At 35.1% G+C, this 26,638-nt stretch overlaps 2 protein-coding genes and 2 pseudogenes across 3 annotated transcripts; 2 read left to right on the forward strand and 2 right to left on the reverse strand.

Moving 5' to 3' along the window:
* LOC147940416 (glutathione S-transferase T2-like) lies at window positions 1-696 on the reverse strand (annotated as a pseudogene).
* A 4,961-nt stretch (window positions 697-5,657) lies between these two features.
* Window positions 5,658-7,147, reverse strand: LOC104709802 (exocyst complex component EXO70A1-like; annotated as a pseudogene).
* A 1,073-nt stretch (window positions 7,148-8,220) lies between these two features.
* Window positions 8,221-11,398, forward strand: LOC104707870 (putative pectinesterase/pectinesterase inhibitor 40). 2 transcript variants are annotated; one of them, XM_087461686.1, is made up of 3 exons: window positions 8,221-8,961; window positions 10,177-10,344; window positions 10,510-11,398. In XM_087461686.1, the coding sequence occupies exons 1-3, from the start codon at window positions 8,243-8,245 to the stop codon at window positions 10,520-10,522; spliced, it is 900 nt and encodes a 299-aa protein (XP_087317812.1). In that variant the 5' UTR covers window positions 8,221-8,242; the 3' UTR covers window positions 10,523-11,398. The 2 variants fall into 2 exon arrangements, with proteins under 2 accessions (XP_087317812.1, XP_010422610.1); XM_010424308.3 differs by having other exon boundaries at window positions 8,243-8,961; window positions 10,177-10,337.
* A 653-nt stretch (window positions 11,399-12,051) lies between these two features.
* LOC104709803 (putative pectinesterase/pectinesterase inhibitor 39) lies at window positions 12,052-14,531 on the forward strand. The gene is made up of 3 exons (XM_087460673.1): window positions 12,052-12,895; window positions 13,365-13,525; window positions 13,717-14,531. Exons 1-3 carry the CDS (start codon window positions 12,528-12,530, stop codon window positions 14,406-14,408), a joined length of 1,221 nt encoding a protein of 406 aa, XP_087316799.1. The 5' UTR covers window positions 12,052-12,527; the 3' UTR covers window positions 14,409-14,531.
* Window positions 14,532-26,638: the final 12,107 nt, after the last annotated feature.

Below are 26,638 nucleotides of genomic sequence, written 5' to 3' on the forward strand. Positions count from 1 at the left end.
CTAGATCTGCTTGCAATTCATGATGGACATTTGAATCACGTAATTGACATCTAGCACGCACATGCGTGCATCATTCTCCGACCAGCCGCTTTGTTGTAAACGCTTGGCGTTATCATAAGCACCAATCCATTTGCCTAGTTTTTGATTCATGTAGTTGATTTCTGCATGAAGCTCCATCACGAGGAGGATGAAATGAGCAATGTTCATTACAGTAGTCAGCAACTTTACCCCAATAAGCTTCACCTTTTTGGTTTTTACCAACAACGTTGTATGTTCCATATTTAATCCATCCACTCAATAACACCAAATTTTGTTATGTTGTCCAATTGGGGCTTTTCCGGCGAGTTGGAGTTGAATCTTCTGTATTTGGAGTGGCTTCAGTACCACCGCTCATATCACCAAGAGCCATTTGTGTAGAAAATCCCGGAAATTCATTTACTCCAACATTTGAAACATTACCCATTGGAGTAGAAGAACTAGAAGGTGTTTGAGATGGATATGGCATCTTGATCCAAAATATGGAGGATAGTTTGGAACAGCTGATGACAAGAAAAATTTTGGTGAAAACCCATAATTTGGTACATTTTGGGGTTGATTTGCGGATTGGTTTTGAAACTGATAATTGTTGGGATTTGGATACTTGAACGGATGATTAGAAGAATTTTGAGTGTTAAACGGATTATTATTGGGATCCATTTAACAACAAAACAAAATTAAAAAAAGTATAAAGAGTTGATAGGAAGATATAGGAGAAAGTTATAGTGAGAAATGAAGTTTTTTTTATCTCCAAAAGAAACAAAATGGTCACTATATATAGATTTTAAAAAATTATGAATTTTGATATAAATTTCGTTTTAAAAAAAAAAACTGATTACAACCAAATAATTGAGAGGAGATAAAAACACACAAAAATCTGGATAACTAATAGTAAAACAACAGATAAAAAGAAAAGAAAAAAAAAGTGTCGGTCAAAAGAAAAAACATTATCTCACCACTCCCTCCAATCACAATCTGACACTTATCACTGAAGTTCCCACTTTTTTTGCATTCAACCTGTTGAATGTTCAACTCAAATGAATGCACATCTATTTTCTTTTTTATTCAACACCCTTGTTGTAGACATTAAACTGTTGAAAAAAAGATTCAACAAGCCCATTGTAGATAGTCTTATATATAACCTGTTTATTTTATAGCATGCGTCTAATGAACGTTTTGTTATTTTGTAGGTGGCAATGGCATGTGTGTAATACAACAAACTATGGTTGGATTGGTTTCTCTGTTTCCATTATTCGATTCAGGTAAGCCTGACTCATCAATATGTATGTATTTGTCTCACTTTTTTGTGCTACATCTACATGTGTGTGTGTTTTTTGCCTAGCATAAAGGATGTAATATGTTTTCACGTGTTTGGTGTTTCTTTTAGTAAGCATCACACACCATCAATGTGACTTTGTGGCTATACAATATTAGGATGTATCAGAATGAAAATTGTTTTCTGGGGCATGTAATGTCATCTTACTCATCTTTTGGTCTGTTTCTATTATTTTAACTTTTAAGTCTAATTAGTAATATTATAATATATCAAAACATCTATTTACGCGTCTAAAGGAAAATTTAATTTTCGGGTGATTTGTTCAAAAAAAAAAAAAAAAAAAAAATTGTAGGTCTATTTGGGTATTGAGATGCGCAGAAGAACTGGATCAAAACTGTCATTCTCCCTAGCTACTTGATTAAGGTTAGCTCACACAACTTTACATTATTTGAATTAGGATTTAATTAAATTCATTAATATGATATATTAATTAAACATGATAAAATTAAACTACTCTCTATATAATATTTTAAATAAAAGAAATTAATACAAAATTAACTCACTAATTAAATATGATTTGATATTGTCAAATTAATAAAAGAAAATTGAGTGTTAAATTGCAATAAAATGGAGAATAATGGAGTTTGGTGTCCTATCCATTGCATCTTTTTTGGTTCTAAGTTCAATTTTTTTTCAAGTAATGTAAGATTAACACTTCAATTTCTTAATATTAATTTGACAACAACTACTATATATAAAAAATATTACAAACTTTACACACTAACTACATATGATCTTATAGTCGAATTAATAAAAGAAATTTGAGTGTTAAATTGAAATACAATGGAGAATAACTGAGCTTGGTGTCCTATACATTGCATCGTCTTTGGTTCGTAAGTTTGGCATCACTAGTTCAATCTTTTTTCAAGTGATGTAATTTTAATACTTAAATTTCTTAATAATAATTAGACAACAACTACTATATATAAAAGATAATACAAACTTTACACACTAACTACATATGATCTTAAAATGTGAATTAATAAAATAAATTTTAGTGTTAAGTTGCAATACAATGGAGAATAACCGAGCTTGGTGTCCTACCCGTTGTATCGTCTTTGGTTCGTAAGTTTGGCATCACTAGTTCAATCTTTTTTCAAGTAACGTAACTTTAACACTTAAATTTCTATTAACTAGACAACAACTACTCTATATAAAAAAATATTACAAACTTTACACATTTGATCTTAAATAGTCGAATTAATAAAAGAAATTTGAGTGCTAAATTAAAATACAGTGGAGAATAACCGACCTTGGTATCCTATCCATTGCATCGTCTTTGGTTCGTAAGTTTGGCATCACTAGTTCAATCTCTTTTCAAGTAATGTAATTTTAACACTTAAATTTCTTAATATTGATTAGACAACAACTACTATATAAAAAAAAATATTACAAACTTTACACACTAACTACATATTATCTTAAATAGTCAAATTAATAAAAAAAATTTGAGTGTTAAATTGAAATACAATGGAGAATAACCGAGCTTGGTGTCCTATCCATTGCATCGTCTTTGGTTCGTAAGTCTGGCATCACTAGTGCAATCATTTTTCAAGTAACGTAACTTTAACACTTAAATTTCTTAATATTAACTAGACAACAACTACTATATATAAAAAATATTACAAACTTTACACACTTACTACATATGATCTTAAATAGTCAAATTAATAAAAGAAATTTGAGTGTTAAATTGAAATACAATGGAGAATAACCGAGCTTGGTGTCCTACCCATTGCATCGCCTTTGGTTCGTAAGTTTGATATCACTAGTTCAATTTTTTTCAAGTAATGTAATTTTCACACTTAAATTTCTTAATATTAATCTGACAACAACTACTATATATAAAAAATATTACAAACATCACTAGCTCAATTATTTTTCAAGTAATGTAACTTTAACACTTAAATTTCTTAATATTAATTAGACAACAACTACTATATATAAAATATATTACAAACTTTACACACTAACTACATATGATCTTAAATTGTTGAATTAATAAAGAAATTTGAGTGTTAAATTGCATTACATTGAAGAATAACCGAGCTTGGTGTCCAATCCATTGCATCGTCTTTGGTTTGTAAGTTTGACATCACTAGTTCAATATTTTTCAAGTACTGTAATTTTAACATTTAAAAATTTTAATATTAATTTGACAACAACTACTATATATATAATAATATTCTTAAAAAAAATATTACATAACTTTACACACTAATTACATATGATCTTAGATAATCGAATTAATAAAAGAAATCTTGAGTGTTAAATTGCAACACAATAGAGAATAACCGAGCGTGATGTCCTATCCATTGCATCGCTTTTGTTTCGTAAGTTTGGCATCACTAGTTCAATATTTTTTCAAATATTATTAAAAAAATAATTCAAACTTTACACATTAATTACATATGATCTTATATAATCGAGTTAATAAAAGAAATATGACTGTTAAATTACAATACAATGAAGAATAACCAAGTGTGGTGTCATATCTATTGCATCGTCTTTGTTTCGTAATTTGGCATCACTAGTTCAATCTTTTTTCAAATAATGTAATTTTAATACTTAAATCTCTTCATATTAATTCGACAACAACTAGTATATATATAATAATAATCTTTAAAAAAATTATTATAAACTTTACACAATAATTACATATATAATCTTAAATTGTGAGTAAAAGAAATTTGAGTATGAAATTACAATGCAATGAAAGAATAACCGAACTTAGTGTCCTCATTCATTGCATCATCTATACTAGGTGGGTGCCTGTGCTACGCGCGGGATGTTGTTTTCGTTTGTGTTATTTATTTTTTGGTCTTCTATTTTGTATATTGACGTTTGTTCATAGGAAGTTTTTAGTTGGTTTTAAAATAATGTGTGTTTAATAGCAGTCGCCTCAACCCATGTTTTATACTCTGCAATAGATGTTTGAAGATTAATACGATACCAAATTATTGTTGTAGACAATCGGATAAACAACAATAGCAAACACCTTTTTTTCTACCAAAACAGTTCCACATGCAGCAGTTGGAACAACAACTACTACTAAATCAACAACTTGTAGAGCAACTGTATTTGATTTAAATGCGACATTAGTTATAAAATAGTAATTAGTTAAATTAATTGTATTGTTAATTTGGTTCATAATAATCTGTGGATAACTTTTGAAGAAACGAATAAGTCAATTGATACAAATACTATTTTACTTTTCTTACATCATTTATTTATTTGCTTTTCTATTAATTTTTTTATTTGGTAAAGTGAGACTGTAATTACTTAATCTAACCATATTTTTTATTTTAACTATTCTATTTTGTTAGCTAAAAAAACTCTAAATTATTTACCCAAGTTAAGAAGTATTTAAATGTAAGTAAATAAAACTGTAAATTATTTAATTTCATTGGATTTTCTATATTAACATTTTTCATTTTGTGTTATAACCATTGAATTATACTTATTGATAATGGATATAATTATTTTATAGGTTGTATCTAAAAAATACTTAACTTACGGGATATATTTAACCTCAATGTAAATTTTTTAAAATAATATTATATTTATAATTCTTTCGTAGGTTATTTGTTAAAAGCTCTACAATTTTAATTTATTTTAGAGAATTTTGTTAAAAATACCCCTTTTGGGATTTCCTTTTCAAAATACCTTTTTTGAATATTTTTATTTTTACCCTATTTTACACAATTACAATATGTTAAATTAATTTTTAGAATTTTTTTTCGGTTTGGGTTCTCTATTTTACATTTAGGATATAGTTTTGAGGAGTTATGATTTAGTATTTGGAACTTAGAGCTTAGAATTTAGTTGTTTTATACATGGAAAAGTAATATTTTTGAAAATGGATAACATGAAAGAGTATTTTTTAAAAATGATTTAGAATAAAGGTATTTTTAAAAATTCTCCTCTGTTCTAATCATTAAAAGTTTAGTTATGTATAAATGTAATGTTATTATAAATATATTTAATTATTGACCCATGTTGGCTGCGGTATACTGTTGGTCAATTTTTTTATGCAACAATGAAAAAATTATTAAATATTCTTAAATAATGAACATCAAAAACAATACTAACTAACAAATGCGATTTTTATTTTTTAGTTATTTAAATTTTGTTCCGCTGTGTATGGGAAGTTTAAATTCTTTTTAAAATTATATTTACACTTCTTTTGTTATTTCCCTAAATACCCGCAGCTATCAACCTAGCTAGTAGGATTAACAAAACCTGTTCAATCTTTATTGGATGCCAAAAATACAGTTTCCCTGTTTTAATCTTTAGGTATTTCAATGTAGTGAACATTGTTCATTAGGAAAAGCTGAGTTAATGCTGCATCTTTGTACTGTTTCGATTTACCATCCAGATTATTATGTAAAGTGTGCATGATCCTCGTTGTTACAGCTCCCAGCTCAGTATCAGGATCTTTACAGTCAAACTCTTGAAATAGTAGCGTCAACGTCGATTGATAACTGTTCCCAAAAATTCCAAAAAAAAAATCTCTGATTAGTCCAACAAAAACACAGACAATTTCTGTTGCATATGTAAAAGTTACTTACTCGAACAAGAACTTGACGTAATTTATGACACAGCTAGTAAGAGGATGTACGGTTCCATCCATAACCGCGGTTTTAGTAGCATCCTTTTCAACTGCTTCTTCAAAATCAGCAAAAGTTTCATGAGCTGTCTGAGCTAATCGCTTTGTCAGATTCAGCGCAGAATCTTTCATCTCGGTACAAGGTTGGCTTCCAAAGAGCAACTCAATCTATATAAATGAAAAACAATTAGGTGACGGCAAACACACATAATTTTTGTGTGAGACATTAAACTGTTACCTCGGGCTGAAGCTCTCTCATTATTTCATACATATCTAGCAGAACAAAGAGTTTCTCAGGTGATCTCTTGCTTTTAGCAATAGCCTCCCCGAAACTAAGCACCAGTGACTTTACCGAAACACTGATCTCTCAGAGACTCAACTCCATCGAGTATTTGGTCGCATATTTTCTTTTCCGCAGCAAACAACAGTTTCACCTGTCCCAAAGCAAGTGCCGTGTCAGTGAAGGAAACCGTAACGAATATATAAAGGTGTTCATTGTTTATTTTCGGAAGAGTGTTGTTGTATACTGATATTCGCATGTAACAATTCCCAATCTTCGCTTCTAAGACCTCCCATTGCATTCTTTGAACATCATCTTTGCTAAGCCTCTCCACACCTAATTTTCGCAAACTCTGTTCCAACACCGCAGCTCGAGTATCCCTAGTAAATTACAAATACTAACATGGATCAGTATACATCTCATGACATTACTGAGAGAGACTAAGAGGAGAGTGAAGCAAAATAAGGAAAGGTTGTACCTGTAAGCTTTGAAAAGTTGTTGCTCATGACCAGCTTGAACCATTCGTTGAGCCAAATCATGAAGCAGAGGGAGGACTCTCGGGGGAATGACTGTTGGGACTGTAAAAATAGCGTTTTCTAAGCTCTTGTGATGCGGATCATGGTTCCATTGGCTTGCTAACATTGTTGAAAGAGATTAAAATATCAAGTGTAAGTAAACAATCCTTGCACAAGCAAGCAAATTAGCTTCATAAATTAGGCACAAGTGTAAATATTTGTATAATCTAAAGTAAGAGAACCTGTAGTTTTGTAGTATCTGTCTGAACTCATCCTCTAGTTTTGATAGTTCCTCTCAATTGATCAATTGCTTCCAGGTAACTTTCAAGATCCCCATGTGGTCCTCTCAGTATTTTAGCTTCCGCCTGACAAACAAAAATGGATCAATCTTTATTCAGCTTAGTCATTAATTCTGCTTCAAACACACAAAAAAGAAAGTGATCTTAGATTTATCTGAAGATAAAAAAACTCTCCTTCTTACCAAGAACAGAGTTTATATTAGTAACAAAATATGTCACAATGTGACCTCCTCCCTAAAGAAGAGCTTGACAACAAGCTACATTAACCATACTTAGAGGCAAAAGCTTACCAAAAATTGTGGACCTTAATATAAATTACTATTTATCTTAGTCATTCAATTCATACCCGATCCGAACCGGGATTTTTCGGTTCGGTTCCAATACGGATATTTCGGGTCGGGTATTTTGTCCAGGCCTATGTGAAGCCAAAGTTTTTGTTGTGGAGCTGGGCTGTGAATGGTTTGACACTAATGGGCTGCATTAGAATTAGGTTTAAATTTGTTTTTTTTGTTTTGTTGGAAGGAAGAGCTTTGACACTAATGGGCTGCATTAGAATTAGGTTTAAATTTGTTTTTTTGTTTTGTTGGAAGGAAGAGCACACATGTCACTCTTTTAGGTGTTGACGTGTCAAGCTCAGGGAGAGAGTTAGCCTACTTTTAAAGTATAGATTTGATATTTTGACAAATAAGGACTTCAAAGTTCTGAAATCTGCAAATAAGACCTTAAAATTTGACACAAGGTCCAAAAAAATTTGAACCGGGTGTGCTTAGGAATTGGGAATATGGATCTTTGTATTTTCTCATGATCATAGATGATACATTTGTGGTCTCTGTGTTTAGAGTTAATCATTTTTATCATGATTTATCGACAATTGAATCGGAGAATACATCGGGTTCATAGTATTAACGGCATCAATTTTCATGTGTTTAAAATTGAATATTTTGTAGAACATGGAATATTTCATCAGACATCATGTGTTACAATTCTTCAACGAAATAGGAGATGAAAGTCGAACGGAAACGTCATCACGTGTGTATGCGTGCGTGCTTGCTTGGTTTGGCTAGGCACATCAAATCAATTGGTTAGGTGTTACTGTATCGTTGCGAATTTCTTATATAAGTTCCTCTTTCATTACAGCTCCGATCACTACATTTTGAATAATCCGAGATGAAGAAAGAGTCCAAACAGATTCTACGATTGACCTTTCTCCTACTCTTCTTCTTATCCACCGTATTCTCATCTCACTCACCACACAAAACGCAGCGTTTTACATCCTCCGATGACAGCACTGAGCTCCTCGTCGCCGCATTAAACCAAACCATCTCAAAGGTCAATCTCTCTTCCTCCAACTTCTCTGACCTCCTAAACCGTCTAGGCTCTAACCTAAGCCACCGCGACCGCTGCGCATTCGACGACTGTCTCCAGCTACTCGATGACACCGTCTTTGATCTCACCGCCGCGATATCCGAGCTCCGATCTCATTCTCCGGAGATCCATAACGTTAAAATGTTACTCAGCGCTACGATGACAAATACACGAACGTGTCTCGATGGTTTTGCTTCTAGCGACGACGAAGAGGAGGATGATTTGAATTATAATAATAACAAGACGTATGGAGTGGCTGAGAGCTTGAAAGAGAGCCTATTCGATATCTCTAGCCACGTCAGGAACTCGTTAGATATGCTTGAGGATATTCCAGGGAATATTCCGGGGAAACTTGAGGAGGACGTTGGGTTTCCGATGTGGGTCTCAGGGAGTGACCGCAACCTACTTCAAGATCCCGTGGATGAGACTAAGGTTGATCTGGTGGTGGCTCAAAATGGTACCGGAAACTATACAACCATAGGCGAGGCCGTATCCGCCGCTCCCAACTCGAGCGACACCAGGTACGAAAACGTTGGATATTAGGTTTGGTTGGTAAAGGTGGTAACGTGTAGATAACAATAGCATTCTGCATGTTTTTTTATTAATTTTTGTTTTGTAATTAATTTCTTTTCCAAAATCTGTTTTGGTTAATGATTCGTTCGATCAATTTCCTCGATTTTGAATTTGATTCTTTTTTATTTTTAGAGACTAAAATTTTAGATAGGTCGGAAAGGAAAAAATAAAAGAAATCTAAACTTAATTTGCGCTAAAAAAAAGTGTTACAATTTACAAATAATTCCAAGTAAGTTAGTGAACAGATAATTCTTCTTTAGTCTTGCTTTGAATATTCGTATTTGCGAAAATCTTCATTCTGTATTTTAACAACGTTTTTCCAAGTTTCCGATAGATTATATTTCTTTCTTTCGAGTTAATTTGGTTGTTTCAACGTAATATCTTAAACTTGGTTTTTAAAACTTTTGAAGAAAATTATAATTTAAACTTGTTCTATACTCATCACAGTTACAACAAACAACATATCTTAAACTAGGTTTGTTTCTTCTACTCTACGCAAAATCAATGACCAAAACACAAGTGTTTTTGTAATCACTAGTGTCTACGGAAATTTTGGTTACGTTGAGATCATTAGTTTCTTTTTGTTCCTTTTGTTTGTGAGAAAAAAAAAATAACGAAGAACGTTTATGCTAGTGATACAATGTAACCAAAATTTCCATAAATGTTACTCAAAGAGAATCTAGAAAAATTCTACATGAAGAATAAAAAAGATCTCGAAATAAACTATGATCAACATGTAATCAAATCATGCATTAAATTAAAGAAGCCAAATTAAACACAAAATTACATGAAATTTTCAAAGATATTATTGTCCTGTCCATTTAATTTTAAATCATTCTAATAAAATTCTAAGTATGTAACATTAATACAAAAAAATCTAAATATGTTTTGAGCATAACATTTACATATATATTTTCATGATCATTTTAATCGGAACCGTATCATATTGTAGTGAGTGGGATACGTGTACATATTATAATTTTCTCTTGGTCGTCGTCAATACTCAGCTCATACTTGATTTATTTTACTATATAGTATATACATATGTCTTTATTTTATTTTAGCTTAAAATTACATAGCTATGCCTTTCTTTTGAACTTTTGAATATCTATGAAGTCAATGCCTCAATGAATGTATATTGATTTTATTTTATTATATGGTAGGTTTGTGATATATATAAAATCTGGGGTATATTTCGAAAACATTGAAATACTGAGGGAGAAGACAATGATAATGTTCGTCGGGGATGGAATCGGACTGACAGTAATAAAAGCTAACCGTAGTTATGGAGATGGATGGACAGCATATTTCTCTGCCACCGTTGGTAAATGGTAAGTCCTTCAGATTTACAATGCTATACATTTTTTGCAGCTTGTATTAAATATTAGGCAATTTACGACAATGTTTGCAATTTTTGCAAATCATTTACGACAACTCTATATATGTCTATCATATTATTGTATTATCTTAAATACAATATATAATTGTATATGCAGGTGTGAGAGGTAGTGGCTTCATAGCTAAGGACTTATCATTCGTGAATGATGCCGGACCGGCTAAACACCAGGCTGTGGCATTACGAAGTAGTTCTGACCTCTCTGCCTTCTACCGATGCAGCTTTGAAAGCTACCAAGACACCATCTATGCCCATTCACACAAACAGTTTTATCGAGAATGTGATATATATGGCACGGTCGACTTCATATTTGGCGACGCATCGGTTGTGTTCCAGAATTGTAGTCTCTTTGCTCGTAGACCAAATCCTAACCAGAGAATCATATATACCGCTCAAGGTCGGGAAGACTCACGTCTACCCACAGGCATTTCTATAATTCATTGCAAGATCTTGGCCGCACCTGAATTGATCCCTGTGCAAGCCAACTTCAAAGCATATTTAGGCCGTCCGTGGCAACTATATTCTAGGACGGTTATCATGAAATCGTTTATTGACGATCTGGTGGATCCTGCCGGATGGTTTAAGTGGAAAAATGATTTTGCACTTGAAACCTTATATTATGGAGAGTACATGAACGAAGGGCCGGGGTCGAACCTGACCAACCGGGTCCAGTGGCCTGGTTTTAAGCGTATAGAAACCGTGGAGGAAGCAACTGAGTTCTCTGTTGGTCCATTTATCGAAGGCAACAAATGGCTTAATTCTACCGGAATTCCTTTTACTCTTGACCTCTAGTCTAATCATTACAAATTTTGATAGTAGCATATAAGCAAAATTTCATTAATACATTACCATGCACATATAATTGTAAGCTGGATTATCAAAAATAGAAAAGAAATTGTAAGCTGCAGGGGATCAAATAATTTCGACAATTTAATACTTGCTATAATGTAAGATCTATGTGTTTTGATCTTTGTGTTAATTGATTTTGGTAACTAGGTACCAGCTAGTTAGATGTGTTCTGACCTTTGGGTGTTAATGGGTTTTGGTAAGTAGGTACTAGCTAGTAAGATGTGTTTTGATCTTTGCATAGAAGCAAAATTTCATTAATACATTACCATGCACATATAATTGTAAGCTGGATTATCAAAAAAAAAAAAGAAATTGTAAGCTGCAGGGGATCACATCATTGCGACAATTTATTACTTGCTATAATGTAAGATCCATGTGTGTTTGATCTTTGTGTTAATTGATTTTGGTAAGTAGGTACCAGCTAGTAAGATGTGTTCTGACCTTTGGGTGTTAATGGGTTTTGGTAAGTAGGTACTAGCTAGTAAGATGTGTTCTGATCTTTGTGTTAATTATTTTTGGTCAGTAGCTACTAGCTAGTAAGATGTATTCTCTAATCTCTGTATTATTATTTTTTATGTAAGCATGGAAAGGAATATTGACAACGTCTTTTCAAAAGTAGAAATAAGCTACAGATAGGGCAGATGGTCAAAACAAAACAAAATTATCTTTTTAATCAATTTATCTATAGAAGTATATATTAAGTTGAAACAATTAATTTTAATATTAAATTCCCAGTTTCTCTTTTATTTAATTTGTTGTATATAACATTCTTCGCATATATATTGTTACCTTTGGGAGTTTTTATATAAGACCACACACCACCATTCACCTCTTTTACATTTCAGCTTTGTCTTTTATTTTTTTCTTTCGATTTTACTACAATCTTAAAGAAAAAAAAAAAAATAATCCAATTAGAAAAAAACCAAAACACTTAATTTTCAACTTACTGCCATTAACCTATCACTTAATCTTCTTATCCGCCGTCGTTTCATCTCATTCACCATCATACACCACTCACAAAACACAGCATTTGACCGGAACCAAAGTCACCCCTGAGCTCGTAATCGCCACCCTAAACCTAACCATCTTAAAGGTTAGTGTCTCTTCCTCCACTTCTCCGACCTCCAAAACCGTGTTGATCCAAACCTAACCAACCGTGAACGCTGCGCATTAGAAGACTGTCTTGGTCTACTCGACGACACCATCTCAGATCTCCAAGCCGCACTCTCTAGCCTCCGATCTTCATCCTTTGAGTCCCATGACGTCAAAATGTTGCTCAGCAACGCCATGACAAACCAAGACACGTGTCTAGATGGTTTCTCGAGATGTGGCAATGAGAATAACAATGATATGAGTGTTGCATTGCCTAAGAACTTGAAGGAGAGCATCTTAAACATCTCTAACAACCTCAGTAACTCCCTCGACATGCTTCAGGTGATGTCGAGGAAGAACCCGTCCCGGGAATCATCTGACGTTGACGTTGAGTACCCGGGTTGGGTCTCAGAGTTTGACCAGAGACTCCTTCAAGCTCCAGTACAAGAGACCAGTTTCAATCTCTCGGTGGCGAAGGATGGAACCGGAAACTTCACAACCATTAGTGCCGCCGTCTCTGCCGCTCCAAACTCTAGCGAAACTAGGTACATAAAATCTTAACCCGTTATGTAGTCAAGTTAACATTTGAAAAAAGAAAAATTACAAACATGGCACCAATAATGAAGAAATGATTTCCCAAGTTTTCACTAATCACAATTTCTCAGAATTTTTATTCATTTATTTAAAATTAAAATGAATTGTATGGACCATATTAAGTCACTTAAATCTAATTGGTACACACGTAAAAATAGTTTCACGATTCTGCAAATGTCTAAGTCTAACAACATTACATAATTTTTTTTCTTTCTAACAACATTACATAGTTCCTTATGAATATCTGTGTATTTGAGCCACTGAGGGATACACACTAACAAGCTTGAGACGTGACACATGCAATTCAGGTTTATGAAAGTGAAATGATACTCTTTTTGGTTTTAACCGTATTAATACATGTCATGTTTTTTTTCTTTTCCCAAGTCATTGTCTAATATTAATCTTCAATTTTTTGGGTAGATTTGTTATTTATATAAAAGGTGGAGAATATTTTGAGAACGTCGAAGTACCGAAGAAGAAGACAATGATAATGTTTGTCGGAGACGGTATCGGAAAAACAGTCATAAAAGCAAACCGCAACTGCGTTGATGGATGGCCAACTTTTCGAACTGCTACCGTAGGTTAGTAGTAGTAGAGCCTTTTGATAAAGAGTTCAATTTAATTTAGAGATATCTTGATGGGCTGAGACCAAATTATATCTTGAGCCCAAATAAAATCTAATTTAAAGATATCTATTAATCTCTCCGCAACAAAAGTACTTCATACAATTCCTCTGTTTTTTTTTTCCTAACCTATATAATTGTGTATGCAGGCGTGAAAGGGAAAGGCTTCATAGCTAAGGACATAACATTCGTGAATTTTGCTGGACCGGCCAAAAAACAGGCTGTGGCATTGCGAAGCGGCTCTGATCTCTCAGCCTTCTACCGTTGCGCGTTCGAGGGTTACGAAGACACCCTTTATGTTCATTCAGCCAAACAGTTTTACCGAGAATGCGATATATATGGTACAATCGATTTCATATGCGGCAACGCGGCTGTTGTGTTCCAGAACTGTAGTCTTTATGCTCGTAGACCAAATCCTCACCAGAAGATTGCATTTACCGCTCAAAGCCGCAATGGGTCGGCCCAGCCCACTGGTATATCTATAATCCATAGTAGAATCTTGGCCGCACCTGATCTGATCCCTGTGAAAGGTAACTTCACGGCGTACTTCGGTCGACCATGGAGAAACTATTCTAGGACGGCTATCATAAAATCATATATTGATGATCTCATAAATCCTTCTGGATGGTTGGAGTGGAATAAAAGTTCTGCACTTGAACCCTTATACTATGGAGAGTACATGAATGAAGGGCCTGGTGCAAACATGACAGAGCGGGTCAAATGGTCCGGTTTTAGACGCATCGAAAACTCAACTGAGGCAACCCAATTCACCGTCGGTCAATTTATCAATGGTGACACATGGCTTAATTCTACTGGTATCCCTTTTAGTCTCGGCTTCTAATTAATCGTTAGAATTTGATAATCATGAAGCAAGCTAAAATGTTGTAACCACCATATTGGATCATAAAGATGGAATCAAGACTTATAAATTTATCAACATTCTTGATAAGTTTTATTGCACGTATAGTATTTGTGTATTACAGTTTCAGAGCTGCTATGGTTTCAATGTGACATGAGTATATGTAAATGTAGCTATATATGGTTTGTCTATAGATTATAGATAAATCTCATACTAAGTGAGATTAAAATATTGTGACAGCTTGAGTTCTCAATTTCAGTCTAATATTTTGAGAGAATATGATAGACAAAAAAGATGGTTCATACTTCATAACCGGATCATGAAATTAAGCTAATTGAATAAAAAGTTAAACTATAATTTAGTCAAATTTAAGAAACTTATTTATTTGTGCACATATGTAATTCTTTGTTTTTCCAGTGAAATAAAACGCCTTTACCATCTGTTTTCTTGGTTGTGCAATAATGGGAAAAAAACTTTTTACAGAGAAGCAGGAAAAAGGAGAATAAGAACATGAATCCAAACTTTTATTTTTAATTTTCTTTTCCCTCTTTATATCGTGTTTTGTTTTGGAGGGTCATAATGCATGTGGAATCATCACAGAAGCGCACATGATATAAGTACGACATTCCCATCCTCTCCTCTCCATTATTATTCAACGCTACTCTTCCACAATATTTACATATATTTTTGTTATACATATATATCAATATTTCTCAACATTTTAAACAACAATATCCACATAATATGACAATGTGCTCTTTGGCGATTTACTGTTTTTTCTAGCTACTCCAAAAGGAAATAATATAATGTGGCTTGTGAGTCTCTCTAGTCCTAGCTAGTTCATAATGTGGGAGCTGGATAACGGCATCCAACAATGTCATAACGTGTAGGATCATCATTCATACATCTTCGATTATATGAGTTTGCGTATGTATTATAAATTTTCAAAAATATATTTTGAAATACTTAGCAAAACTAAAAATGATTTTCTTAAAATATTTAATTTACTTTTGTAGTGATTAAAATTTGTAAAATATATAACTAAACAAAAAATCAAGAAAAGTATTATTGAATAAATAATATTATACAAAGAGTAATGTTGTGTTTAGATTCTATTGGTTATCAGTTACATGTAAATTAGAAAATAATATATTTTAATTATCTGTTTATATTTTAAAAGATGGATCATATATAGGTAGCACACACAGATGGAATTCATAATATATAGATGGCTCAATTTGAACAGCGATGAAACATTCGAGAAGGATCTATATAAATAAGCAAAAAAAAAACATTTGCATTTTATAAAAATTGAACTTGCAACATGGTATTTATAAGAAGTAAGAACCAAACGCTTTACTACCGATCATGTTTAGTTGTTATTCAAAATGAGCTACATGGTAAAATTAGATGGATCTGATCAATTATGTCTTTCATCAAATTTGTTTTATTATGAAGAAAAAGACAAATATTTAATTTGAGACCCTGAAAAATCTAAAACAGTTTGATTTTGAGATTCTTGACAAATTTAATAAAGTTGGGGGGTGCTCCGCATGCTCGTTAATTTCCTTTGCGGTGACGGTGAGTCTTGACAAAATCAAAGATCATCATCTACTTTATATATGCCCATAACACTTTCACAATTTGATTGGATGTATTCATTGATGTTTTGGGCATAAAGCCAAACGCCAAACTAGTTCCATAGTTTGACACCATGTTGCATTGCATTTTGTCAATAACAAATTCGAACTTTTGGGCTCTCTAGCTGATGATTTACCATGTTCGGAAAGAAAGGTATGCACATCGACGTAACAATCACCACCCGATTGTACACTTCGCTCACATTATTGACAAAAACTGTTCGAAACCGTATTGTCCCGCATGCCATCCCGAATCGTATACGATAACCTTCTCTCCTTAAATTTCCTAGCATACTCACTTTGCCAGTATATATTAGCTATTCATTCATGAAAACCACGTACTCCTGGTTCAAGTTCAGTTTTCCTTTACTCAATTTGTATATAACAAATCCAAAACAGTTTAATTTTGGAACTTGTGAGAATATATGAAATTGTCTAGATAAAGTGAAGCACTATTTACCTGTGATATGATTTGGGCCCTCAGACGTTTATTTTAATTTTCCGTAAATTAAGTGATTGGCTTGTCGATAATGTTATGATGATCATTGCTGTAACGCTTTTACCGTACATTATTATTCAAATAATTGTAACCTTTTCTTAGCAGAACGCATAACAATTCCAATTAGCGATATGTTACGGATTAGACTAAAAAGAAAAGAAAAAAAAACACTACTAGTTCCTAATAATTGTTATAGTGGCCAGAGTTTATACTTCATTATCGATTCGTATTAAAAGGCTGATCACATGCACACATGTATGTGGAATGATTGAAATTTTAAAGTCACAAGTCCAAGTCTCATCATCAATATACAATCTACCCAAAAACAAATGTCCATAAAATTGTCTAGACCAGTTCAACGGTCTAAAACTGCTATGATTATCTATTTGGCATCTATATGACTTATATGGTGCATAAATAACAAAACCAATCGCCACAATTAAAATATAGGAATTATTATATCCTAACACACTTTTCATATATTTTATTGCATCCTAACACATTTTTTGTCTAGAAGGCACTTTTTGCCTTGCTTTTACACTGTTCACATCTTTTCTATATAACTTCACCCCTCAACTCCTTCTTACCAAGTCATCCTTTCTAACCAAAATGGTTAGAGCAAAAGAATCTCATCCTTCCATTGGTAACTAAAAATCTTTGATCTTGTGGCTGTATGACTTACACGTGTATAGTTCCTCCAAGTCGATGTTGGCAGCCATATATAAAAGTTTCCTTTTGTGTGGATAAGGGAGACAGGAAGGAATAGGGTTTTGCTAAGCCGAACATGGCGGCCCTGGTAATAAATGTCTTTTACGTTTTTTGGTTGTTTTCCGTGGATTGCATCATTGGTTTTGTTTCTTTTCTGTGGATTGCAATTATGTGATTTATAAACCAACAACCGTTATTGGTTGCAGGTTGGACATTGTATTTTCCTATGCGGTGAGTGGGCTTCTTCTGTGGATGGCGTTTGGAGGTTTGAGGTCAATAAGTTTCTCGTTTCGAGGGTCGTTCCCCTCTCCGAGACTGTTACGTTAGCTGAACTTGAGGATGTTGTACTACTCGAATTCGGCGTTCTGAAGAAGAAGGCTTCTTTCAGCTTTTCTCCTCCTAACAGCATGCTTTTCACCACGGGTGAGAGAACTCCTCCTGTATTTGTTACCACCGATGTTGGCTTAGACTACTTCAAGCAATTGTTTCGGGAGAACCGTCATTTAAATATGTTTGTCAACTTCCAAGAGTCTAGAAATAGAGGTACGAGCATAGATGAGTTAAATACAGGGGATAGAGTTTCTGATGTTTCTGGTCGTGGCATTCCTCTCTCCGGTAAGTCGCCTGGATGTAGTTTTGGAACAAGCGATGATGAGTTGGCACCATTACCTGATGCCGCTTTTGGAAGCCAACTGGATGATGTCATCCTCGATGGTCTGTCTGAAATGGAAGAAAATTTTAAGATTGGATTTTCTAATATTAAGAGTGGGAAGCGTGTGTCTGCTGGAAGTTCAGCTGGTTGTAGTTTCGGTAATAGTGGGAAGCGTGGGAAGTGTTGTTTTGTCACCAATAACACTTTAATTGATGTTGATGTTGAAATGGAAGGAATTGTTGGTTTGAAATCAACAATTCCCATAATACCTACCACCCAGGTTGATCCATCGCTATTGGCTGAGGTGGATAAAATAGAGTCAAAGTATTGGGGACGAGGTTGTAATATTGAAGACTGGAGAAGAAGTATTGGGCACGAGGCTGAGGGTAATGTTGAAGACTGGGGTCATAGTTCTGAAGAAGAAGAAGATGCAGAAGAAGAAGAAGGACCAACTCAGGAGATTCTTACTCCTACAGGTTATGATCGAGAACTTTGGGGAAACTTTGTGGGAGATCATTTTGGTCGTACTGATCCTGTAGAAATTATGTGTACCACGAATGACTGCTTTGACCATAGGGTTGTCATCAACGGTGGGACATCCTTACCAAAAGGTGAGAAATTTGGTATGGATTCTGGTGGGGTTTTCGGTCTGAGGGGTGACCCAGCAAGCAGTGACCATGTCCAAAAGTACCATGACCACGTGGACACATAATGGTGGACAGGAACAGATTCCAGCTAAACCGAAAAGGAGGTTAGAATATGTTGATGATGAGGAGTTTGATATTTCTCCTCTGTTTGATGACATAGAATATGAGAGGGATGAGATTCCTGATCTTTACATTGATGACGATGATAAAGGCACATACAAGGGCATAAAATTTGCCAACAAAGAAGATTGCCAGATAGGTTTTGCCATATATGCAATTAAGAAACAATTCCATTTTAGACAAACCCGGACGAAGCGAGACTACTTTGTTCTTAATTGTTCTTCTGTACGATGCGACTGGAGGATAATGGCTAAAGAATTGAACAATGGATACTATGAGATACGTAAAGCATGTTTGGAAAATACATGCTCAGTTGAAACAAGGTGCAATTACATGAAGAAGGCGACATCTCGAGTTATTGCTGCTGTCTTCAAAGCACAATTTAGCGATCCATCTAAAGCCCCAGGACCAATGGACCTGCAGCAATTGGTCCTTGAGGATCTAAAGGTGTCAACATTATACAGTAAGTGTCGTAGTGCTAGGGAAAAAGCTACAGACATTTTGTTTGGCTCTGATGAAGATTCATATGATCAATTGGCTGAATATTTGCATCTTTTGAAGCTCGCAAACCCCGGTACTGTAACAGATATCAAAACAGAAATCGAGGATGATGGTAGTGAAAGGTTCTTGTACACGTTTTTGGTGTTTGGTACATCAATACAAGGCTTTGGTAAGTTGAGACGTGTTCTTCTTGTGGACGGGAAGCATCTAACTGGTAAGTACAAAGGAGTGTTGTTGACAGCAAGTGGCCAAGATGCTAACTTTCAAGTATTCCCTCTAGCGTTTGCTGTTGTAGATAGCGAGAATGATGATGCGTGGACTTGGGTCTTTGAAAAGCTTGAACGGATAATCGCAGACAGCAATACCCTCACCATCATTTCTGACAGATGTCAGAACATTTACGTTGCTAAAAAGAGGGTTTTTCCCCAGTCTCATCATGCAGCTTGTATTGTCCACTTTGCGCGGAATGTCAATGCTAAATTTCACAACAAAGGTCTTGCCAAACTGGTCACTAATGTTGCATATGCCTTCACAGTTGGCTCTTTCCGGACGATGTATGGACAAATTAGAGGAAAAAACATCGAATGTGCTAAATGGCTTGACAAAATTGGTGCTGCTCATTGGTCACGCGCATATTTTCAGGGAGACCGTTACAATTTGATGACTAGTAACATAGCTAAATCGTTGAACAAAACATTATGGAAGGGTAGGGCGTCACCAATAGTGGAGTTGCTTAAGTTTATTAGGGCTATGTTAACACGCTGGTTCAGGGCAAGGAGGAAAAATTCTGCCAGACACAACGGGTTGGTAAATCCTGAGGTTGATAAACAAATGACAAAGAACATGTCACTAGTTACCGGAACCAAGGTTGCAACTGTTTCAAGTTGGAGTTATGAAATTGTGGGGTTGTTCAACGGGAAGCACCATGTCCTTCTGGATTTGAAAAAATGCACTTGCAAACATTATGATCGACTAAATATCCCTTGTGGACACGCAATGTTGGCTGCCAACTACCAAGGTATTCCACCAACAACACTAGTAGACGAGTACTATAAGACTTCTACATGGGCAGCTACTTACGCAGGAGTAATCAATCCTGAAGTTAACCCCAATGATCTTGGCTTGGCCGATGAAGTTGTTAGGAGGGACTTAATACCACTAAAGTCCCGCCGGCCATTTGGTAGGCCAATCAAGACTAGAATTCCATCTGTTGGTGAATATCCGGTAAGAATGGGCTAAGCTTCATCTATTTATTCAAATGTTTCTCATGCGAGTGATCATGTATTAAATTGTATATATTTTTTTTACAGGAACCTTCAACTGGCACTATCAGGGTTAATAGGTGTTCAAGATGCAAGCAGATAGGACACAACATTTCTACGTGTACCAATCCAATTTGATGGTGTTTTGCATCTTTTTGTGAAGAAAGTTAGGTTTTGAGGGCTATGAGTAATTTTTTGGGGCCTTCTTAACCAGACACTTACTTTTGCTCACTTTTAATTGCATCTATTTTGCCTTCAAGGCTGCGGTAAATGCTAGGAGTTAGGTATGTGCTGAGTAGCAATTTTTTGGTCCCTTCCAGGTAAGTGCTGGATAATTGACGTCAGAAATATTAGTATCACTTTTAGAATTTTTTTGTCATATCCATATGGCTTACTTACTGCGGTTATTGTAAACTTTATGAGTTATGAAACGTTCCACTATATATCTCTTTTCCCTTCTTTATATGATTACATATCTCGCATAGTATCATCCATATGGATACCTAATTGTGGACAGCCCGAGATGGTCAACTGTTTACATCCCTGCTTATACTGGATTGCTCGTTCAACAATGGACAACAATAGCTGTTAGTAAACTTCTAAATACCATCTATATGCGTAATGGATTTCTACCATAGTCCATCCATGAGGATACCCAAATCTAAGAACCCAAAAAATACAATCGTGGACACCGTCAGGATGGCTATTCCGTGGACACTGATCGGTGGATGACTCTGTGTATAGTAGCCCCAACTCATGTGCCAAAAAAACGTATCGTTTGGTTCGTGTAGTCTCATTGGAGGTTTTGGTTCGTCTAGAGTCATTGTAACTAGAAGGTATCGTTTGGTTCGACTACTTTCATTGTAACTTTTGGTTATCTGTACATTCATTGTGTCGTTTCGAGAATTGCCTTCTCTTCAACTTCTTCTTCGATCATTTCATCTATAAATATCCTCTCATTCTGTAATGAATATAATCAGTTCTTCCTACATCTTCAACATCCACCTCTTTACGCCGAGTTCTATAGGCAATCACCTAAATCTGCTTCTCTTCAATTTGTTAGTTCCTTTCTTTTACTTAACTTCACGTCTTGTTTTAACCTAAGTTGGTTTCGGTTGTTTCATTTTCAGAATCAAGTAATGGCAGGTGAAAGTTCTAGTAGACGTCAGCCCTTCAATTCGGAGTGGGAAGACATGGACGGCGCTAATCCCGGTAAACGTCCAAAACTCAATTCTGACTTCGAGTGGGAAGAGGAAGCACTTGAGACCATTTCTGAGGCCTTTAGTAAGACTAGAGCAGTGGTTGAGGCGGAGACAAAGGATCGCTTCAAATCAATCCTACATATGTTGCATGAGCATATGAAGAAGAAAGAGGACGCAACCGCACTCCTGCACCAAGTTGAATTAATTGACGCTCAAATCTCCCAGCTTAATCAAATTTTGGGTCAAGAACTAGTCGATTTTGAGGCAGAGCACAAGAGGTTGGAGGAGACCCGAGAGTTAGCGGCGGCTGATGTCGAACAGTGCAAAGTTCCTCCTCCGATTGACTGGTGTAAACTGGAAGTTCGTTTCCCCGATGTTTAATTTCCTATTACTGTTCACCTAATGGATACCTATTGTAATGTCATCATGCACTTAAATAGCATAACCATATCACCAAACTCCTATGGATACCTAATGTACTTATGCACTTATTTCCTATGTTTTGAATAGTTGATACCTATTTTCTGGTTTAACTTTAATTTTCTATATATTCATTAGTTCCGGATATATATGAATGGATACCTAATGTCGTACAACTTGTTTTAATCTTAAATGTCAATACCTGTATGGTCAATATCCGTAAATATCATACTCCATCCAAGCTAAGAAACCAAAAAAATACGATCGTGGACACCTTCATATACAATATTACATAAAATCTATCCACATGGACAACAATATTTAACGGCTTAAAGACATTTTTCCAGATCACATTTGTTCCCTGCTCATACTACTGGATTTCTCTTTTAATAATGGATACCATTACCGGGTCTTCTAATTTTACAAGTTTTAAATCCTCAAATTAGGGTTCTACCCACTATTAGATTGTGGATATCCATACATAGCAATTTGATACTAGATTAGCATATTTTCCAGGTCAGAAAAAAAGATCTTACCACATCTTGAAAAGATCTTACAGTTCAGTAGTTTCAGAGAATTATAATGCAAAATACAAAAAACTACTGAAAGCAATATTGCTTACAATCCTAAGACAAAAGCATTATATCTCTAGATAGGAAGAAGAAGATACACTCGATACACCTCTCCCCATTGAATTCTTGCAGCGCCTCATGGTCAAAACAGCACATTGGCACATCTTCAAAGTGCCAAGTATTACAATAAGTCCCCCATCGCTTTGGCCGCATTGTGTGGATGAGGTACATTAGAGAGTCAGCCAGCCTATCAACATCACCAAATTGAGGCTTCTTCTTGTAGTTCCAGTAAAAATCCATATCCAAAGTCCCTTCGCAGCTCTTCAACATTATCCACAACAACTCAGCAACTGGGTACACATGTTTAATGGTACTCACGACTGCAATTGCCTCTTTCAAATCACAGCATTGAAAAGCTAAGAATAGACTTTTCACATACAAAGCATAAGGATTCTTGGCGTATAAACACATCCCAAAAAAGTCATAGTACAAAGAATCGGGTCTTGACCAACTAACAAAATCGTAACTGCGATCCAGCCTAACAGAGGAAAGTGTTTCCAACAAGTGAACTGCTACCCTACCTGCACGCCCTGCGACAAGCCAGTCCCTCAAATGTTTGATGCCATCCTGAGCTACCAAACTCACAATTTTCGCCAGAATTGGTGTTGGGATGTAAAGATCTGGTCGTGTAGGAAACTGTAAAAGCGATAACAAGTAGATTCAGCATATCTACCAGATCTATTAAATAAAACCTTATAAAAGACTAAAAACAACAAAAACAAACCTCAGGATTCAGTCGAACAAGAGGCTCAGTGATAGGTTCTTCAGTTGGACTACGGTCACTCATACGTGTCTGAGCACTATGAGGACGAGGGAAATGTCTTCGTGGTAGTATTCGACCATGACCGCATTTACCATGAGAGCAGTTCTCACAAACGATTTTGTATGTCGGAACCATTTTCAGCTATTTTCTAACAAATACAAACTAGGTTTATATAGAATCATTCTACAAAAGATAATAACCAAAATACCCCCAAAGACTAAAATTCATGGCCTTCAGCAATACATAAACCACGTGGACATATCCATGGAAACATAACTCAAACGAATCCATGTGGATACCAGATAATGTTCAACTAATCATCTTATAAAGGATTTTCTTATTAGATTGTAGAATACACACCCAATAGCTGCACACTATAAATTTCCATTCAATTGCTAAAATACGTCAAACATACACTACAACATCCTCAATCCTCGAAGTAATATGTCCACAACCTCAATATAATACTCTATCCTCAAAGTAACACTCTACAACATCCTCAATCTTCAACATTTATGTTTTACAATTTAGAGTAAGTGGGTAATATTCAGTATTGTGTTTAGTTACTAGGTCTTGGGGTTACTTGTTATTGTTTAGGGTTTAGGGTTTATTGTTAAGGGTTTAGGGTTTAGGGTTAAGGGTTTAGGTATAAGTGTCCAGGGTTTAGGGTTTAGGTTTAAACGTTTAGGTTTAAGTGTCCAAGGTTTAGGGTTTAGGGTTTAGGATTAGTGCAGTTCAGGTTTTAGGGTTAATGCATTTTATGTTTTAGTGTTACTGCAGTTTAGGTCTTATTGTTCATTGTTAGGGATCTATTAATCAGTACTTAGTGTTTGACTTTTCATCATATAATATTCTAGTTCAGTCTCCTTGTGGACAGCATTAAATATCCCCTGTCCACACAATTGTGTACAACATCAAATACCTGGACATGATGGTCACGGAAATATACTTGGACAGATTTACCTCCTGTCCATGTTATTGTCTACATATGTTAACCCTTACAATAACCATTAGGGTTTTCTTCTATACAATAGTGTAAAAACCGCAGCCACTCCATACTTGTTTACATACTTTTAAACAATAATCCACACTACTTGACAAAACAAATGTAACCTTCCCCTATTGCTGAAAGAAACCCATAAATGCAAAGTTGTCACCTACTTCTCCTACTGCTGATGTATTATACTTTCCAAACATTTTCAAACAACTAGCGGGAAAAATCCCGCCCTCGATGCAAGTAAGTAGCTTTTTTTACTAACCCATTTGAACTTTTCATCGAGGGCGGGATTTTTGGCTGGTGTGAGGGTCTTCCCCACCTAAATGCCCCTACTGCTGATGTATTATACTTTCCAAACATTTTCTAACCTATTTGAACTTTTCAACTCCATGCTTTTGTGACATGGGTGGCGTGCAAAATTTCTGAATGATGAACGGTAACATCTCCACAACAGGAGCGACGAACTGCTCCACCTTTATGATATCATACAAATCCACATTTGGATCAAAGATGAAAACACACCAATTTTCTAGGCTTATGGCGAGTCCTACCCAATGCTCGTTTTTCCATATCATCGGCATATATATTGTGTCAATATTCTCAAACCAATCTGAAGGACTACCGGGAAAATACCGGTCCAATAATCCTCTCCACTGCACTCTATTCTTGTTCTTCGCAACTGAGAAACTTTTGTACTTCTGCAAGAGGTAGTTCCCAAACCAAGGTGAGGCAAACGTCGAACGCTCCTGCTCGAGGACATATCTATGTCTTTGTCTTAAGAAAGACACCATGACCTCAATATGCTGTTTAAGACAATAAAACAAGATGTAAATAATCCCAATCTAGTAGGTTTACAGACTAATCCTTATAAATAGAGCAGGAATTACCAATGTAGACACCCATTTCTGTGGTTCAACAAGTTCCAGAAAAAACTTGTTGTCAATGAGGTGACCGCAACGTGTAAGGTGTTCACTGCAAGGCATTGTCTAATTAGTAAACGACATACAATAGTATCTATTAGAACATCATAAAAAACATTCAATGAAAACCATGAATTACGTGTTAGGTGCTTCCTTTAACGTTTTCTCAAAGCATTTAAACAGAGTGGTGTCCAATTGAGGTAATAAATCATGCCCATTCGAAGGAGAGTAAGGGTCCTTCTTCAAGCACTCAGCAAGAAGGTTTTGTTCCGCTTCCGTCAAAATAGCAAGCTTTCGCTCTTGTGGCAGAGAAGAATCACTTACATCTAAAATATTTTCAGGTTCAACTTCTCTCTCCTGTAAGATTATATATCATATGTTAGTATACATCATCCCCTCAAACTAAGCATTCAGAGATATATGCTCACTATTTCTACCTTCGCTTCATCGTTGGACGATCCTTCAACTGCCTCAAGATTTGTCAATGGAACTTCCTCTATATTGCCTCCCTAAAAAAACATTATCAAACAACATTAGTTAATCCACATACACATCCACATGTACAGCGCTAAACATACATAATGTACATGATCGTCGATCTTTTCTGACGCTAGGCTCATTATAGTCTCCGAGGCTACCCTCACCTAATTGTTTTATTGTTTTTGCCATTAACACCCATAATAGTTACTTACTAAACAATATAATATTGAAACATTAAGATTAATGTACCGAATAAAAGTTATTGAAAAACTATTATTCACTTTATCTTCAATAAACTCCCCTTCAACGTCTGATACAGGTTTCACCTGTACACATTTCCATATCCATGTGGACAGTACAATTGATTTTAGTATGATATCCAAACAATCCTATACAAAGTTTAATGCTATGGCACAACGTTCTTTCATATACAACGCTGAATGATATACCTCTCATCGCATACATTCTCTGCGACTAGGCTCATTATAGTCTATGAGGCTTCGATGACCTAATGGTTGAGAAAAGATAGAACTTAAAAACATAATGGTTGTGAAAAGATAAAACTTAACAAGGTCTAACAAAACACAATTACAAGGTAACATAAAGGTTTCTTAAGATGTTTCTTCACCTTCTCTTGACAAATATGTTGTGCGCAGTCTGGTGCCCCATGTCCCTGTCCACAAATTCGTATCCATATGTTCAGTCAAAATAAGCCTACTATACCGAAATGAGGCACACCAGTTTCTGGTTCATAGACTGACGCAAATTT

Source organism: Camelina sativa, chromosome 8, assembly GCF_030686135.1.
Source record: "Camelina sativa cultivar CO46 ecotype springtype chromosome 8, ASM3068613v1".
NCBI lineage: Eukaryota > Viridiplantae > Streptophyta > Magnoliopsida > Brassicales > Brassicaceae > Camelina > Camelina sativa.